General features: G+C 50.2%; 2 protein-coding genes across 3 annotated transcripts in view; both read right to left on the minus strand.

The window, feature by feature from the left end:
• The window catches only part of LOC307240981 (protein phosphatase 1 regulatory subunit 3A), a 354,017-nt gene that overhangs the window by 275,157 nt on the left and 58,981 nt on the right, over positions 1-19,879 (minus strand). The window lies entirely within an intron of this gene.
• Positions 1-19,879, minus strand: part of camta1a (calmodulin binding transcription activator 1a) — a gene marked incomplete at its 5' end in the record, with an annotated part of 132,214 nt that overhangs the window by 44,095 nt on the left and 68,240 nt on the right. The window contains one exon of the mRNA XM_080014911.1: positions 15,251-15,322. Within this exon, the coding sequence (XP_079871037.1) occupies positions 15,251-15,322 (72 nt within the window). The remainder of the gene's footprint in view (positions 1-15,250; positions 15,323-19,879) is intronic.

Here is a 19,879-nt window from a genome sequence, read left to right on the forward strand (position 1 = left end):
ACTTTTCCTTATGAATAATACATCACACACACGCACACGCACACACACACACACACACACACACACACACACACACACACACACACACACACACACACACACACACACACACACACACACACAGGCATACACACAAATGCAAACACACTGACACACATGCGGCCTCCTATTGAGATGGCTGTGCGACAGCTGTGTGAAGCTCGGGGTTGCTGGTGTGTGCCGGAGGTAAGCAGGATGGCACAGGTGTGGTGAACAGTGTTTCCAGGCTGCAGGAGATCCGTGTCCACGCACATCAAACAACCAACCCCAAACAGGCCTCCGCAGGCCCTTTCCCAGCCGAACCCCAAACAGCGGTGTCAAGGTTGAACCCATGAAATGTTTATTAATCGGGAGGGCTTTAAAAAAGGTGAAGATTGATCTGGATGCCGAGGCAAATAAGATTGCCAAACTCCAGAGTCAGCGGAAATGAAGGCAAAAGGGGAAAAGACGAGGGCAAGAAGGAGAAAATGCATTAACACAGGTCTGGCCCTGAGAGAGAGGATAGTAATGAGTACTTCCACTATACAGGCAGAATACGAGGGAGGGAATGCTGCTACACCACCACAGCCCTTAAACCGCTGCTGAGGCGTGCGTCTGCTGTCGATGTGTGTGTGTGTGTGTGTGTGTGTGTGTGTGTGTGTGTGTGTGTGTGTGTGTGTGTGTGGGGGTTGGTGTTTTTGTGTCTTTTGTCTGACTCCCAGCTCTCTAACATTGACTATTGACATTGTCCCGGGTCTGGGACGTGTCGCAGGAGAGGCTGGGTTCTGTGTGTGACGCCGCGGATCAACAACGAGTCAATTTGGGCTGTTTGCTGCTCCTGATTTCAAATTCATAGGTGCGGCTTAGTAGAAAGCCGTGGCGTCTACAAAGGCAGAACAAGAAAAGACATAAATGAAATTTCTGTTTCGTGTCAGAAGTCAAACACGTGGCCGAACATGACAAATAGGCAGGGTGTGAGCCGGCAGCGCAGGGCTTTAGCGGGAGAGTAGGAATCAGAGCTGGAATAGCAGGCCCCGACTCCCTCCTCAGCACTCTGGCAATGGTGTGTCAGCTTTGATTTATGACGTCCAAGAGCTGAACAAAAAGTGGAAATGATGTCATCAAATAGAGCACACTTCAAAGGCCAGGGGAATGTGTGTGTGTGTGTGTACGTAGCAGCGTGGCGGCATGTGTGTTTGTGTGCGGAAGGGAAGGGAGGGGCAGAAGGACTTTGATGTGACTCTCAGGGGCCCGGCCCAGCCCGGCCTCTAGGAGAAGTGGAGACCGGGGGCCACCGGGGAGCTTGGCCCCAAAGCCCCGTAGCCCCTCCTCTCAGCACAGAATCCCCCCGCCCTCTGATCAACGCCTGGCCCTAATCGTTATGGACAGTATGGAACCGCCCACCCAACCCAGCCCCTGTTATCTTTTTTCTCTTCCCTTGCTCTCTCTCCCTCTCTCATCATTTTATAACCTCTGCCCCATACTCCTGCTTGTATTCTTCATTATATGCAGACATAGTATCTATATGGATGTACTGTATGTGTGGGTGTGTCTGTGCGTGTAAACAAAAGTAAATGCGTGCAAGAAGGGCTTCTCAATTTATACAGTATGTGTACGGAAGGGAGATTTTGTGTCGAAAGAATGTGCAAAGGGGCTTACGAAAGGGCTGTTGAAAAGTGTCAGTGTGCTTGTGTACAAAAACATAAGAAACATCCTTGAAAAATGCAACACAAACACAAAACCCCAGTGAATTATGGGTAACGTGCATAAACTTGAATAATAACACATCTCCTTATTTTGGAAGCCTTATCCCGGCTACCTAATTGCCCGTGCACTGTTTTTTTTTCTCTCTCTCTCTCTCTTTCTCTCCCCCATGTCTAATAAACTAATGAATGTCGCTAGATTCAGGCCTGGACCTCATATAGGCAACAATGAGTAGCACTGTTTTAAACCCCAAACTGCATCAGAATGGCTGAATAATTTGCAGGAAAAATAGTTACGGGGCAGAAGAGCAGGCATCCATCGTGGAACACTCGCTGGAAACTCTCGCTGGAAACTACCTGATCCATAAGCCAAGGCTCCATTAGGTATTGTCTGGGGCCTACAGGCTAATTTGTTTGCATCAATAATACATTCAAAGGATTTATCTAACTTGCAAATGAGTGTTCATTTACTGGTCCAGAAGGCAGGAAGAAGGGATGTGGGGGCGCTGTGAGAGGCCAAAACAGCTGGCTGGGGCCACAGCGACGTTAACCCTTTACCGGGCTGCAGGACCGTCGTTTTTTTTATCAACCATTAAGTCAGAAATATGCAAGGACGCCTGGACGATGGCCACTCGATGTGAAGCAGAAACGGGCCGGGGTCGATGGGGGGAAAAAAAAAAAGTCTGCTGGAAAGGCTTCACGGGCAAAGGCAGAATCGCCCGCTGCGCATTACCTGCTGCAGCGGATATTCTCTGATTCTCTGATCCGCTGCCAGATCAGAAAGTGACAAAGAGGGGTGTATGTTTGAATGTGTCTCCGTTCAGAGGACGCACACACACACACACACACACACACACACACACACACACAAACACACACACACACACACACAAACACGCACACATACAGACGCACACGCAGGATCTTTGATCTCTGTGCCACGCTATCATTCTCAGAATATATGCGAGGAATGTGGACAAAGGGGGCGGGCGAAGACATAGAAAGACATTAATACAGACAGAGAAGAGAGTAAAAGAGAGGGAGGGGGGCAGAAATAATGACATAAATAGAGACGGGGGGGGGGGGGGGGGGGGCAGAGAGGAGAGGACAGAAGTGGGAGCTGGCCATGAACATATGCTGCCTCGCTTTGCCAAGATCCGCTGGCTGCAGCGTCCCACGCACACACAGCGGCGCTGCTGCTGCCACCGGCGTCTCTGCAACACCAGCACCACGCCGCTACTTAGTCAAACTGGTGCTGAAAACACATTTTGGAGAAAGACAGGGGTCTCCCCCCTTTCCAGCAGTGCCAGGGAAGGGCTGTTGTGTTTGGGTAACGCCGCCTGATTCAACACAGACACACTGTCGCACACACACACACACACACACACACACAGACACACACACACACACACACACACACACACACACACACACACACACACACACACACACACACACTCAACTCAATGGATTGTTGTCATTTTGGCGAGCCACTCTGCAAACAAAGGGATTGCATACATTGGCGGCGATGCACGAGGAAGTACTGCTCGCAAATGGGGGTTTTTCAAATGAGGAATGTTTTTTTTATGACAAGTAAGTACTTCAGCATTTTTATTACAATAAATTGCTAACTTATTTTATTTCTAAGTAGAGGCTGAAAAAACATTACTTTAAAGGCAAAGAGCTATCTGTACAAATAATTATCCTACGAAAAATGAGTTTCTGCTCCCCGTGTTGAGAAACATTTGTTACCTTGATCAAGGGGAAAGTGCGCGGAAATAGTGTGATATGTGCGTGGGCAGCGGTAAAACATGGGAAGGAAGGAGGAAAGTGAGGAAAAGAAGAAATCAGAAGTGTGTACGATATAAATTACATATATAAATAGAATGAAGGGTAATTTACTTTTAACATTGTCACAGACAGAGAGTTAATGGCTTGTCACAGAGCAGGCTAATAGCATGTGTGTGGGTGTGCATTTCATTTACATACCACAGGATGGACAGGATTCATACGCCTGGAATAATTTGTGACTGATGTCGCTCTCGAGCTGCTGTCGTGCAGGTAGGAATGCTCCATGACAATGTTTTAAATGATGGCCAACCATGCGGATTGACCGTGTTTTTTGGCAGAGAACATGGGAAGCGTTGGGAAGCGGGGGAGGAAAGGAGAGATCTGAACGACTTTGGAGCAGTGCTGAACATGACCCACCCCCCCCCCCACTGGGATTTCAATGAAAAAGTAAAACCTCGGGGCGACCAACACAAGTCCAGGTTACACGGGCACACAGAATTCCAAGTGTACAGCAAAGAATGACACAAAGTCATGCCGGCAAACACACACACACACGCACGCACGCACGCACGCACGCCTGCACGCACGCACGCACGCACGCCTGCACGCACGCACGCACGCACGCACGCACGCACGCACGCACGCACGCACGCACACACACACACACACACACACACACACACACACACACACACACACACACAGGCCCTCTACTATACAATAACAAATGCTTGTATGTCACAGAAATATGATTCAGGGCTCATCTTAGAATCTGTGCCTCGAAAAAACTCAATTCCTGTTCTGCCATCTCAGGTTCTACGCCTTTCCTGTGTGAACAAATGGGGTCAGTATCGTTACAGAAACCACCCCCCCGCTCTCCTCTTCCCTGTGAATGGATGCTGAGCACCAGCGCATATCTATGTAGGGATGGCAAGGGCACAGAGGAGAGAAAATCAATACTATATCTCACCACTAAGCACAATCCCAACCAAAAGCAGCTGGAGTTTGCAGGTTGCTCCATACACTGGACGGCTTCATCTGGCTGATCTGTGCCTGTGGATTGCTACAGTAATGCACTACAGCACGATAGGTTGGAGGCAGAGGCCTGCCCGCTACGCATACACAAATACACACGGACACACACACACACACACACACACACACACACACACACACACACACACACACACACACACACAATCAAACGGACACAGCATACTCCCAGAGGTGAGAAACAGTAGCAACAACAAGAAAAAAAATTCTCAGGAGGCAGGAAGTTGGTTGACAAACACACAATCTCCTCTTTCACAACCACTGAAAAAGCTACCTCTGGACTATAGGGGCTCACCCTTGGTGGATTCACACAAGAGCACACATTCAGCACAAACACACAAAGACACACTCACAGACACAAAGACACACACGCACAGGCTCACACGCGCTCACGCACGCACACACACACACACAGACACACACACACACACACACGCACGCACACACACACACACACACACACACACACACACACACACACACACACACACACACACACACAGGCAAAAAAGAAAACAGATGTACACGTCAAGAAAAACGCATCTGCACACGCACATACACCCTGTCACGCTCACCCACAGACGAGGGTCCTTAATATACTTGGTCTAAAAATAGCGTGCAGGAAGCGGGAAGCGGGAAGTGGGACTGAGGCTGTTATTATTGTGCACACGTCCCGCCTGGTCCCACCAAGGAACGGGAAGAGACTAATGATTTTCTTGGTGCAAGCAATTAAAAAACTATTTGTCACCTGCCAGGCTACGTATGACGTCCAGAGGCCTTGGCAAACGACTCCTATTACACATAAACGTACATACTCTCACCTAATGCTGGGATAAGACTATACCAATTCAGCAAGATTTTGACACGATTTTGTTGTGGCCGACTGTGTTGTGGGGGGTGGTGTGATTTAAGCAGCCACAGTCTTGGGTCTAGTTAATTGGGCCCAGGATCAGGGGTGGATGTGCACCTGTTGCTCATCAGAGCAATCAATGAGCACGGGTTAAATCACCCATCCCCACACACACGGAGAGGGAGCCATTGTCATGACAACGTAGGATGACAGAGTGCTCTCTGGTGCACATTATGTAAACTTGGCGAAGAGAAAGAGGGATGCTGCAGATGCTGCTGTCAGGTGGAACAACGAAAACCGGGGAAAGGTTCGTCGGGGCCTGGCGGGGAGCATAGGGACCTCCCCCACGGACGGGTGGATCCCCTGTCCGGGTGCATCCGGGGAAGGAGGCTGTGTTCTCTGTTCTCTGTTCCTGCGCCGTGCGCGTCCAGAGACGGGGGCCCTGTCCCCCCTCCGGGCGCGTCCGGAGTCGGGGGACAGAGCCCAGCTCCGTCAATGGAGGGAGCCGAGCCCGTCTGGGAGGAGCCGGGAGACGGGGAGGTGGAAACCGAAGCGCTGGTCTCTGAGAGCCAGGAAAAAAAACGAAACCAATTAAGACTGCATGATCGCATCAACACTGCTATGGGTCCACGATCGTTTTTTTTTTTCTTCTCTTTTTAAACACAAGACCAGCCACCATCACACTAAGCTCTTCTGTAGCCCTTACAGACAATTTCTTGACCCTCCCCCCGATGACCTATGAACACGAGCAAGGTCGCAAAAGGCAGCACACGATGACTGGTTGGGATCATACTTATTACTTCCCAAGACATGGGAAGAATTTATGGCACTATGATTGCCTAATCTGACATGGCGACAATCGTCAAAGACAAATATTGTGTAGTTGGCTGCCGGCATAAGTAGAGCTGTGCGTCGAAAGTCAATGTTGGAGAAAGCAGGTGGGGCTTGCGGGCGAGAAGGGAAAAGTGCAGGAAAGAGAAGGGGTAAAAGGAGGTGGGGGCACGGAGGCGGGCGAACGGCTGATTTAACTGGACAGGTTAATACCGGGCCAGACAGAGCCTCAGACAGCACGCTGCCATCAGGAAGTCATGCAATATTTAGAGTCCAGCCAATGAAAGCCATTCTCCTGCTGTGGGGCTGCTGGCTAAAATAGGAATGTATATCCACCTCCTGCCACCACTACCGCCCCCACCAACCAAACCATCAAGATTCACACAGGCAAGCAAAGAGAGGGAGTCTAACTCTCTCTCTCTCTCTCTCTCTCTCTCTCTCTCTCTCTCTCTCTCTCTCTCTCTCTCTCTCTCTCTTTCTGTCTTTCTCTCTCTGTTTCTCTGGAGGAAAACAGCCTGAAGACGGAGGCAGTTTCACATTCACTTTGCCTCAATCCCCACAGTGTGGCTCTGGCGGAAAATGGTTTTAGAGAACCTATAAAAAGAATTAAATAGTATTTCATGCAAATCATAATTTCTATATTTTATATCATTATATATTTTACCCATCCCCAACCCCCCCGGCCAATATTTTGCACACTATAACTGAAGCTAGGAATCACTCGGGAAGTCGGGAAGTCACCGACAACCTGTCAAAGCAGCTACACAGGGTTTGTTGGGTAGGTCACGGCTGATTTGAAGCAGCCCCCCGTCGGGCTTGGGGGGGTCTAACCATGCTGCCTGTCTGGGCTGGAGAGTGGCCGGGTCCAAGAGGCCCTCAGGCTCACTATTAAACACTTCTCACTCTTCATAAGAGAAGATAGCCTCTTGCAATTTCCACAGGAGACAAATATTTAGAGCCTGTGGGAGATATGCACTCGTGTGTGTATGTGCGAGCTGTCGTACGTTGTGTGTGTGCAGGTAAGCTTCCAGGTGATGTAAGTAAGGATGCTTGGGGATTAGAGAGCAGCATGGGTGGGGTGGGTGTAAATAATGTTAATATAAGTGTTAAATCTACACACAGTTATACACAGACACACACAGCCTCCAGCACAGGGCTCGGCTGCAGTAATTTACGAGGCAGCTCGTTAACTTTGGGTGATTTGTACTGCTCGTTTGCAACCGCCCATCTCCAGCGAATGATATCATCTTCTGCCTCTAATCTCCATGCTCCAATCCCCCCCACTTTACACAGAGATCCTGCCTCCCACCAACTCTACACCATCAACACCCTCAAAGATCAACCACCTCACCCCAATCACCAGACCTCCTCTCCTGCCCTACTCTTGTTTTTCAGTGGCTTTTTTCTTTCTCCAATCCATCTCTGCATCTCCTCAGGTTTGCGTGGGTGAGTTTTTGGGATGGGGAAGTGGCAGACAGAGATAGAGGAAGAGCCAAACCCACTGCAGGGGGTGTGTACTGTGTGTGCGTGTGTGTGTTCAGTGCGATATCTAACATCAGCTACAGAGACTAGATGGTATGGTGGGACTCTGAAGTTCTTGTTCTGTTCCAACAGCCTCCCACCCGCAGAGCGAGAATGGGAGCAAGCGTGAAGGAGAGATCTTCCTCTTAGAAGTGGAGGGAAGACGCTCAGCAATCACCACATGAGAGGGAGGGTGGCAGACAGAAAAGGAGAAAAAGTAAAGACATGTGTGGAGGGACGAGACAATGAATGACAGCAGGAAAGGAAGACAGAGAGAGAGAGAGAGAGATAGAGAGCCAGAAAGATAGAGACATGGAACAGTTTTGGAAACTGTTATTGACTGGTCGGAAAATAAAAGACTTTGCTTAATCTATAACAAAAGGGCATTTGCGCCTCTTATTTCCCCACTATTCACCTCTACTGGAGTAGATTAAGCAAAACCCCTATGGGGCAGCACTCTGTTTGTCGCACACAGTCCCAGCTGCTTTCCTGATCCCTAACCAGAACAAAAATCTGCATTAACCAGACCAGATGAAGCCGGTGCCCTCAGAGAGATGCAGAATTTTTTTCGCAATCAAATTGCCAATTATATAAATGGCAATCCGAGTCATTGGCGTATATGTTGATGAGTGGTGGATGGTTAGAGAATTGAGATCGATATCAGACTGAATGGGGTGGGGGGGGGGGTGAATGAATCTGGCCATATGTTACTGCCGCCGCCCTCCCAGACTCGCTGCCGCTCGCCTATAGCCTCCACTTCCCCTTCTCTTAATGTGTTCTTTTCCTCACTCGCTGTCTCATTGTCAACCCCCACCCCCCCAACGCCCCGACTCACTGACACACGCATACAGACTCATCCTTCCCCTGCAATGACACGTCCAAGCAATCGTGTCGGGATGTCAGTCCTCATCCACGGCTAATTGGGGCTCAGAGGAGTAATCAGGGGCAGGACAAATCAGACAGTTCTGGTCATTAGCCGTGACCAGTGTTCTCTGGGATGCTGGGAAACGCATGCACGCTGCTCGGCTGCGTGGCGCTGGGGCTTGCACACCGACATGGCGGGGCCCACAGCTTGATATGGGCGGGGGCACAGGCGTAGGTCAGAGGCTGGGCGTAGCGCCAGCAGGGTTCTGTGGGGAAGGACCTATTGATCGTCTGTGATCTCTGACACGTACACAGGCAGGAAGTAAACACAGCTCACAGTGTTTGACATGGGAAAAGGCAGCAGGACAGAGGAAAGGGATCACAGCATCGAGTTGCTGGCAGGGGTCAAATCAAATCATGATTATGACTCATAATACTGGCCAACAAGCTCGTTCTGCAAGAATCCGTTTTAGCTGCTCACTCTGTATCAGATCAGAAGTGATCAGATATTGCCCTGCTGTTGTGCAGAATGTGGCAGTTCTCTTGCTGCTCTGTCCTGAGCGGTGATAATACTGGTTATGTGTGAGAGAGCAGGGCTAGAGGGATAAGACATAAATCTTAGTTTCAATAATAGTCTTGGCAGGCGCAAAAACGTCCACGGGTCAACAGCTGCTGCTCCTGGTAGTGGCAACTGAGGATCTGGATGAATGTCAGTTTGCCTCTGTGGCAGAGCCATAACCTTTCAGGGAAACTGAATAATTTAAGCACCGCCTACCTGTGGTTTTCCTCTGTCTCCACATCCCCAGACATGGAGTTACGGCAGTGCATAAGTCTGCGGCCACGCACGCGCCTTTGCGGCTGCGGAGTGAAAATGGCAAGACGAATGCAGTGGGGGATTTGTGGTAATTGGGCGCGCTGGTGGGCCGGGGCGGCGGGCCTGGAGAAAAGGTCGCAGGCGCTGAGGTACAGAGCAGTTTGCCAGGTGGGGAGGGAAATGCGCCGTATGCCTCCGGGGGTCTACATCTACTGCTAACTCTCTCATGATATGAGGGGAGGTGGTGTAGAAAAGTACTCCAGCAGGCGACTGGAGAGGATGGGGACGGGTGTTAATTAAGCCGCAGGCTAACCTTCAATTTATTTGGAGGTCAGAAGCTCCATCAACTTTTTGGGCGAAGCCCGAGTTTAAAGCTGAGGCAAACTTTTTCAGAAACACGAGTGGGTGGAGGACAGGAAGAGGAAGGGGACGGGGGGGGGGGGGTGCACCGCGTGGGGGGTGTATGGGGCTACTGTCAGAGGAGCTGGGAGCTGTGTGGCGCAGAAGGAGGCGGCGTGGAGATGAGGGGAGCCATGGGGACACGGCTCCCATTCCGACATGCTCAAGAAGCAGCTGTTCTCCTCATGGTGGAGAGCGCAGGGGGGCCGCCTGGCTGCCAAGAGCACTGTGATCTCCCCCCGCACGACAGAAACAGCATGCAAACACCAGACTGCACAGACATCCACATGCATACACACTTGGAAGTCACACACACACACACACACACACACACACACATGCACACACGCACACACACACACACACACACACACACACACACACACACACACACACACACACACACACACACACACACACACACACACTAAATAACATGACCGACACACCGACTGACATTACACACAGGTGCACACTCAGCCCAGAAATAGGCAGACAGATACGCGTGTACAGCTACAAACACACGTGCACACGCATACACTAAGACCTAGTTTCCTGCCAGTCCGGGGTTGATTTTTTGAGTGAACAGTCATGTTAAGCCTGCAGAGACTAATCCATATAAATCTGATCTCATGCGCTGTAGAGCCGTGCTGCATTTCTATTTGATACAAACAACGGCCTGCATGGCTGAAGGCAATTATATTTCTACTGCCTCCGTTTGCCCCGAGGTTGTAGACAGCCAGTCAAAATCAAGCCAGGTCTCCCTGCCTCTCCACCTTCTCAGTGAAACCAACGAAGCGGTGCCGGGCCTCATCCATGATTTATCCGGGTGAAATATTCATTATGTTGCCTTGCATCCTTCTCAAATTGTCTGATGCGAATATGGACCTGGACCTGACAGCGCGCCTCCGTTATCACACATCACCCGGGCCACATCCACTACCGACACCTGCCTCTCAGTGCAGAGAGAGAGAGAGAGGGCGAGAGAGACAAAGATATAGGCTGCTAAACTGATCCCAAAGAAGGGAGGACTCTGGATAGATGTAAAGGATCCAGCTGTCTGTCCTTAGCCTCCAGGCATGTCCACTCCAGAGTCGGCAGCTTTCCCTGCCTGCACGTCGGCCCTACGATGATGCGCCGAGGCAAAAGGGCTCCTCCACTTTTCTCATTCCATTAGCAGGAGAGAGAGGCCTCCCCCCCGGACTGGTGCCGAGGCACAGCGATGAGTACGTATGTGGCCCAGCGTGTGATCTGCTGACAGCATTGGCCAGGTGTATTGATCTTTGGGGGTTTGATTGGTTGGCTTGTTATGAGAGGTGAAAAGCAGGGGAGTTCAAAGACTTTGGGCGGTGTGCGATACATCCGGCAAAAAGGGAGGCGAGGAAACGCTTGTGATGTGGGGGGCAGAGGGGAATGGGAACGGGGTATCAGAACCACAGACAGCTGCACGGCATAAAGACCACACTGTGAGGAGGTTGCTGTCAGTTTGCGCTCAGTGTACCTGTTGCTCGACCACTCAAGATGCCCCTCAATTATCCCACCAATTACAGCTATTGTGACCTAATGAACAACTCTGACCGCCAGCGCAGCAGTAATTCCAGCGCTTTTATCGTGGCTTCAGTCATTTACAACGTAGTAAGGTGGGAAGTTACAGCAATGAGAGGTAATATTTATAATTTATACGGATGAAATGGAGAACGGAGAACAGGGGCCAGAGCAGGGTGCGGTCGACGAGGAGGACGTGGAGAAACAGGATCATCAGTGTTCTCTTTTTCCTCATGATCTCATCCCTCTCCGGCTTCGGCAGGAAGCGGCAGGAACTGGAGGCCACCCTCTCTGCGCTTGTGGCAGTTGCCGGACAAATGAAGTTTCCCCTCCGACCCCCCCCTGTCTGTGGTAATATCATAATTATTCCCACCTCTGCGCCCCCGCCGGCCAGCTCAAACGCTGCTGTCTGATTTGATGGAGAGGCGCAGACGGGGGAATTACATTCGATTAGCACTAAACAAGAGAAAGGGACACAGAGTGATCAAATCAATCACAGCGCGACAGACGGGAAAGTGATTCTCGATGTGTCGGTGTCTGTCTGTGTGTTAGAGTGTGTGTCTGAGTGTGTGTGTGTGTATGTGTGTAATTCCAAGGTATAACACTGTACCAACGTCATTATTCTGTCCGAGGTCCATCTTAAGTCAGGAATGGGAACTTGGTTTATCTCTTTATTTTGGGGAGAGGGACTTGCGAACGCACACAATCTGCTCTGGGCCGCTCTCCGTCTTAGCCTGCGAGTCAGATTCATTGTTTACTGCCCCAGATAATTGTGGCAGGTACTTTGCTTCAGCCTCTGCTATTTGTGGGGACGGTTCAGACGTTTTAAAGTGGTCTAATGCCGGAGAGAGGCAGCAGCGCTGAGGAGATTGAGAGTGAGAGGTGAGAAGAAGCAGAGGAAAATGAGTGGAGAGGGAGAAAGAGGAGACCCCCGCTCCCCAACCCACCCCAGCTCCCCGCTTTGCAGGTCTTCATTCCTGTCCCCCGTCTCATTACTGAGGCTTTGACTCAATAAAGAGTGGATAAAGACAGAGGATCACACACCCCTACACACACACACGCACACACACACACACCTTTCTCTAGTCTTTCTCTTTTCACTTTCTTCCTGTCTCTCACGCAGCCTCAAACATTCTTTTGTTTCTCCTTGCACACTGATTCTATCTTTTCTGCTTCAAATCTCTAAATCTATCACCCTCTCCAATGCTACCTTCAGTGTTTTCAGTGTGTTTTTTTTTTTTACTTTTTAATACCCCGCCCCCCCTTCTCTCTTTGTCTCTCTCTCTCTCTCTCTCTCTCTCTCTCTCGCTCACTTCGTCTCTCTCTGTCCTCTGCCTCGCCTCCCTGACTGGCCAGGTCCATGCTGTGTAATAGCAGTTATTTTCATATACGTCTCTCTGCGGCTGAATATTTACATTTTTCACTCACTGGTGACCTTTCCCTGTCAGCGCAGTGGGAGCTTCAGTTTCTCCTCGCTGCCTCGCTGTTGACAGACCACTACCTGCAAATCTCATATGAACGCAGCTAATGGTACAGGGGAGGCCAGGTAGAGAGCATGGGACTGTGCGAGAGAGAAAAGGGAAGGGAAAGCGCGAGACATGGGTGAAAGAAAGATGGTTCTGGAAAAGGCAGAGAGAAAGGTGTGTGTGTGTGTGTGTGTGTGTGTGTGTGTGTGTGTGTGTGTGCGTGTGTGTGTGTGTGCGTGTGCGTGCGGGTGTTGGTCAGGCGTCTGAGTGGCAGTGGCCAGGAGACACAGAGGTGCCATATCTCTGCAGAGATATGGAGTAAAGCGCTGTAATCTTTCACCTCCATTGGCTGCTTCTGAGATTGCGGTGTCCTGTCGACAGCGCTCGCCCCTCGGATGAAAACACCTCGGACGGAGATTTCAATTGAGGGTTTTTGGCTTTTTTTGCTCCGAGCCCAAAGCAAAAGACTAACAATAACACAACCCAACACAGTCACAGCGACAGAATAATTGTCAGTCTTGCATGTTTTACTGCGTGTGTCTCACTCAAGGCAACAGGGCGAGGGAGAGAGCAGAGAGCCTTCTCTGTGAGGGATTTTACTGATCCTTTCAAATTGTTACGGCTTGATTTTAACACGCATCCACATGTGTATAATGGAGTTACGGCATTTGCTGGTCTGTTTGCAGACTGTTTATGAGCAAAATAACTCAAAAAGAAATGCGGTTAGCTTCATATTAGATTTTTCTGGTGTTCTGGAGCTTCATAATATGACGCGTTTTCTTTGTTCACCTTAATGTGATGGGTAGGACGGTCGCCTTACAAGCGTTTGTCCACTAGGTGGCTTAGGAGTCTGTGGTATAGTTGAGTATGGAGCTGCATGCTAGTGACTAGGAGCATAGACACAGGTAAACCAAGTGTACATACCTTTGACTAGTTACAATATACCTGCCTACCTGCCTCCATTCACAGTTTACCCACCTCCTCCTCACTAACCCCCTGCCCTCCTGTCACCTCTCTGACTTTCACGACTGCCCCGGTGAGGGGAGGTGTCAGAGTGGCTGTGAGAAGAGGTCTTCCACGTTCAAGCTCCGCGGCAACGGGAGATCAGGAGATGAAGCTGACAAAGTCACAAGTGAAACTCATCTCAGGTGTGCTTCTTATTATCTTAAGGCGTGGGCTTGTGTGTGTGGAGGTGGGGCTGTGGGCATCTGAAGCCAACGATTAAAGTTGCAGCGCCTCACACCAATTTGTGCTCTCTGCTCCCTGTGTTTTTAAAGTCTCTTTGTATGTGTGTGCATCTTTACCTGTCTGTGTGCGTGCACACGTTTGGGTCTGTTTCCATCGGTGTATGCGAGTGCGTGTGCTTGTGTTGCGGAGTTGCATTGGGGGGTGCTTATACGTGAGGCCGTGTCGGGTCTAGCTTTGATCTGTCTCCACCTGGCACAGAGGTTATGTTTAATCCCCCTGCCAGGTTCCATTAGCTCCGAATTAGCCCTGAAGGAACTTCTAACGGAGAAAGAATAGCGAGGGGAGGAAAGACGGGAGTCGGGGGAGAAGACGGTGCAGGGTGGCACTGCACAATAACTCCCAAGAAATCGGAAAAAAAAATAACAATTCCGCCGAACAGGTTTCAAATGGAAGGAGATCAAACAGGCAAACGCAGCCTCTCTGAACAGTACAGTAGCGCCCTCTAATTATCCCCCCGAACTCGTCGTCCACCTGCGAACCTAAACGTGTGCATCTCTAAGTGTTTGCACGTGTGTCTGTGTGTGTGTGTGTGTCTGTGCGTGTGTGTGTGAGAGTGCACTTAGTGCATATTTGAAAACTGCGTTCCTGCGCACGCCGGCAAGTATGAGCCATCTACCCACCGTAATGGTGGCCATGCTGAAGGAGAATGATGAGATGGGGTGTGCGGTGTGATCAAAGGCCTATTTACAGCCACTCTGAGCCTGCTGACGTGACGAGCCACTGTAAGCACACTGTACCGCTCACGGGCCTCCTCCATCACATTTTTAATGCCCATCACTGCAGCGTGAGACAGGGGAGACGGCCCAGCTTTTAGCGAGCTGAGATACAGCGGCTCGTATTGGACGGTGCGTATATGGGCACTGCCATCAGAAAAGAGAACGGCGGGAAGAGATAAGGGAAATGGAGGCCGGAGAGAGAGAGAGAGAGAGAGAGAGAGAGAGAGAGAGAGAGAGAGAGAGAGAGAGAGAGAGAGAGAGAGAGAGAGAGAAAGAGAGAGGGGGAGCGGGGTGCGGACGGCCGGATGGCTGTCAGGAGAAAACGCGACCAATAAATGGAAAGTGATATCATGCAACCCATTCATGTTGCTGTAAATAAGGCCCGGGGAGAGTTTGAGAGTGAAAGGAAGAGGGAAAAAGAGCATTCTCACCTGGAGCAGCCAGTAGCACCTGCGGTGGAAGGTGGGGATGATTGAAGAGTGGACGTAGCAGCCGTACAGACACTGGAAAGGAGAAGAGAGAATAGGGGTCACACTACGGCACAATAGCAGGGCGTGTACACAACAGACCGACCTTCCCTCCTACCCTGACACCTACGACCTTTGGACCCCCCCTGACCGGGCCTCCATCTTGTCCTCTGGGACGCTTACACCCATCCCTGGCAGATGGTTGAGCTATTGTCCTTGGAAACAAAGGCTGTGACCTGGAGGAAGGGGATCGGAGTGGCTGAGGTTGGTGGGGGGGAGGGGGGCTCCTATGTGAGGGGAGACCAAGGTTATCCAAGCAAACGGCTCAGGATCCCACCCCCCCGACGCCACCTTGTCTCAGGGAAGGCCTGTGACAGAATGATTTAGGCACAAACACCCATTCACAAACACACACACACACACACACACACACACACACACACACACAGACACACACACACACACAACCCACAGGGCCGAACTGTGAGCGAAACTAAAGCATAGCGTTATTAATATCCTTATCGTAAACAGATAATACAGTGCCTGGGGGCTCGTTACCGAAGAGAGAGCCAACCGTGGCTGATAACGCCTCGTGGTATCTGGCAGAGGGGCTAGGAGCCATTTTTCACCGGCCGGCAGCAGCGGCGCAAGGCAGCAGAACAGAACTGTACAGCTCGGCACACAGCGGAGGAGAAGACCCCTCTTTAATCCTACCGCTGGACCCCCGGGTCCAAGACGCCCTACACAGGCGGCCATGCTTGTTTTCTTGCTTTGCTTTCTTGCTAGTTCACGGCAGCAAACAGCAGTCAAAGGTGTATCCATTTCATAAGGCCCCCTTCCGCCCCACACCCACACACACACACACACACACAGACATCCCATTCAGACCCCCAGCCCACACGCCCCAACAGCCGGGAAATAGAATGTGATTTTGCCTGATGTGATACCTGTGGAGGGTGCGGTGGGGAGCGGGTTGCTCTCGAGACAAGGAGCGGGGCTTTTTTTCGGGAATGAATCAAACAAGCGGGTCGGCAGGGGTCAGCCCCGCTCCTATCAACCCTGGGAGGTTTGTTTTAGGAGGGACGGGAAAAGCACAACGGAGGTGATACACACACACTGGCGCCCGCACGCGTGCAGTCACGCGCGCACACACATACGAGGCACAATTTGCACTCTCATTTATTCAGCAGTCTGTGTTTTCAATAAGGTATGGAGGGTTTCCCGGGGCTCTGTAGATGTGAATGGGTAGGAGGTGGGTGAGAGGCCAACAAGTGTCTGTGTGTGAGTTAGCAGGGGGGTTGGGGGTGGACTCCATTGCTTGGAGGAGCCTGTGATAAATTAGAGCCTTGAAGTGTGTTGTGTTCGTCTTGTTTAACTAAACCCTAGTTAAAAAGAGCAAGGCCTGCAGAGGAAGTGACTCTGTATAAACACTCATTTGCCAACATCAAACAGTCTGATTAATTATACTGGAGAACCACAGCCACAGCCACAGCCACAGAGACCAGCAGCTCGGCGAGATGCCCCTCGCCCAGTGCATGCTCGTAGGCGCACCAACTACATGCAAACACGTGCACACACACGGATGTACACACAGCACACACAAAGACACACACGCTCACGCAGATTAACACACCTGTACACAACCCTGGAAACACCATGGGGGAAATCGGCTTGACTGTTTTCCCATGTGCCTCATTGTCACGTTCACATCTATTGTGGATTCATTCTAAGGCTAGCGAGCCTCGTCTGTGTGTGTGCGTGTGTGTGTGCGTGTGTGTGCGTGCGTGTGTGTGCGTGCGTGTGTGTGCGTGCGTGTGTAGGTGCGTATGTGTGTGCGTGTGTGTGTGTGTGTGTGTGTGTGTGTGCATGTGTGTGTGTGTGTGTGAGCGGTTGCGATAGTGAGAGCACGCAGACTTCCTCGGGTTATAATTGTTTGGCTGTACTGTAATCCATTACAGCTGTCTGACATAGGATGTGTGCCTCCGCCCACTCGCGCGGCTCTGCCATCCATTACTCCACGAGGGCAACGGACAGGCACTTCCTCTCACCCCCACATCACATTACTATGGTCAGCTACAACCGCTAGCAGATCGCAACGTGCATTTGTGGGAGTATTTACATCGGAGGTGATAGCGTGTATTGATTCAAGGTATTACGAGGGCGCTTTGGTGCTCGATTGGATTAGATTCGATGGAACATAATTTGTAAAAACTGATTAAGGTCATTAAACATAGCACGCAAACAAAACGGAAACCAACACAAAAAGTACAAATAGTCATTATTCAATGATTTTATCAGGAAGAAGGTATAGAGAAGGTAAGAAGGTATAACATTTCACTGCATATATGTATGAAAGTATGTATATGTATGTGACGAATAAACCTCTTGAATCTTGAATGACAACAATATAGCAATAAGGCCTTGGGTTGGGCAGGATCTCTGGATTCGATTTCGATACAAAGAGTTATTAATTTGATAAAATAACGATTTATTGACATTTTATACATAATGAGAATTGTTAACTTATAAGTATACTACCATCTGACTTCAATGACTGAATATTATATGAATATTATATTAAATATTTACAATTTCATATTCCATATTTAAATTCATTTCTGCCTATGGTTGTATTTGACTTAAGTTTAAAATCGTAGCATAAAGTCAAACCAAAATATCAATATTACAATTTCCAAATTAATTCAGAAATTGAAACTGAATTGAAAATAGAATATAATTGTATCAGAGTATCTTTTTCCTCCCCCTCAGCCGTAACCACAATACATTAAAAAAAGTGGTTTTATTTTGGGCCGTTTGCAGTTCATGCACTCACAAGCCAAATAAATACGGTTCCGGCAAATTCTGATTACAGTGAGATTATTGATATATCACAGTTGGCGCAGCTTTGGCCTACAGCGAGCGGTCCGCTGAGATTTGTAACGCAGCGTGCCACCGCGGCGGGCGGAGGAGGCCTGCTCCTCTGGATTGACAGGTGGGCCGCTGCAGCAGGCCTAGACTGTGACTGAGGGGACCGGGGAGTGAATAAATTAGCCCCCAGGCAGCTTTTCCTTTTGCTTCTGTTTACTCCAATGCTCAGCCACACAAAGCACCGTGCCAGACACAAACAAGCGGCTTAGAGCACAACTGTTGCACCTGTCAGCGGCGATATAGGCATCAAAAACACATGCACAATCATGCGAGCAACAAGCGGGTCTTAAGCACAAATCACTCCTGAGTCCACGTAACGCAGTGACAAAATGTTACACACACACATGCCTGAAGACACAGGCAAATGGACACGGGCACACACACAACCACATACACACACACACACACACACACACACACACACGCGCACCGATCATAGTCACAATGAGTCCTCGATACAAAGGCGGACCTTTCAGTGAGCGAGCTCGCCACACTCCAGCCTTATCAGGGATTCTAGATGCATATCAGTTACTAGTTTGTCTGCAGCCTCTCTGCAGGCTGCGGTGTCACGCGGGGACGACAGGAGAACCATTATTTGCTGTCTCTGGGCTGTGACAGATGACAGCACATCACAGGGCCCGCAATTAAGCTGTAATTATACACACGTGCACGCTTCCGCTCGTAAAATGTGCTGTTTCTCAGTGTGTGCAGTTTTTTAAGCACCTCTAAGTGATTTGCATACGGAGGCAAACAGAAAAAAAGAGACAGAAACGCATGCAAGAGTACACATGTGTACACGGACACACATGCACGCACGCACACACGCACACACACACACACGCACACACACACACACACACACACATATTCACTCTCGCAAACATCATTATCGTGCTGTGTCGAAGGTCCGCGCGACACAATAGAAGAATGAACCGTTATAGCGAAATTCACAAGCAATGCATCTATAATATATTCAAGCGCTGTCACCGCGGACAGCAGGAAAAAAGAGTTACAGCGACGTGTGCCCTCCAAAGTTAGACACTGATGCAGCAATTTCATTTGGACGTGTCACTCAAGCCGAGCGGCCCTGTCCAATGAAAGGATATTATTGCCCGGCCGGGGCACGCCCTCTTTCGAGCATCATGTGGCATCTAAGTGTCGCGGGATCAGTGTTCACGGAGGGCAAGCGGGGCCAGACAGCGCGATGACAAACAGCCAGGCCTAAATAAAGCCTTCAGATGTGACGGCAGCGCCACCGCAAGTCACCTGTCCTGCCTCTGGAGGCCACTGCTGCCCCACGGCCAGTGTGTCACCCTGGCAACACCTCACTCACCGTCATCCATCATGGCTGACAGGCGTCGGGGTAGAGCGGGAGACGTTGTGTAAGGCGGCAAATTCGTGTGCTGGTCACACGCGCGACACACAGATGCAAAAAGACAGAGAAAGAGAGAGGGAAATTCTCATTAGACCATAATGATGTGTGAAAGCACTCCTAATCAGAGCGTGGCACCTTATTTATGTTGGCAATTTGCTGTTTTCCTGCCGTGACGCTGCCAACCTCATACTGTCAGACTGTGTCTGCCAGCGGGCTAAGTCCTACCAGGATGAACATACACACGCCCACACACACTCTCAGATATAGCAGCAATCACAGAATCACAGGCT

The sequence above is a fragment of the Zeus faber genome (assembly GCF_960531495.2).
Source record: "Zeus faber genome assembly, chromosome: 15".
In the NCBI taxonomy this organism is placed as follows: domain Eukaryota; kingdom Metazoa; phylum Chordata; class Actinopteri; order Zeiformes; family Zeidae; genus Zeus; species Zeus faber.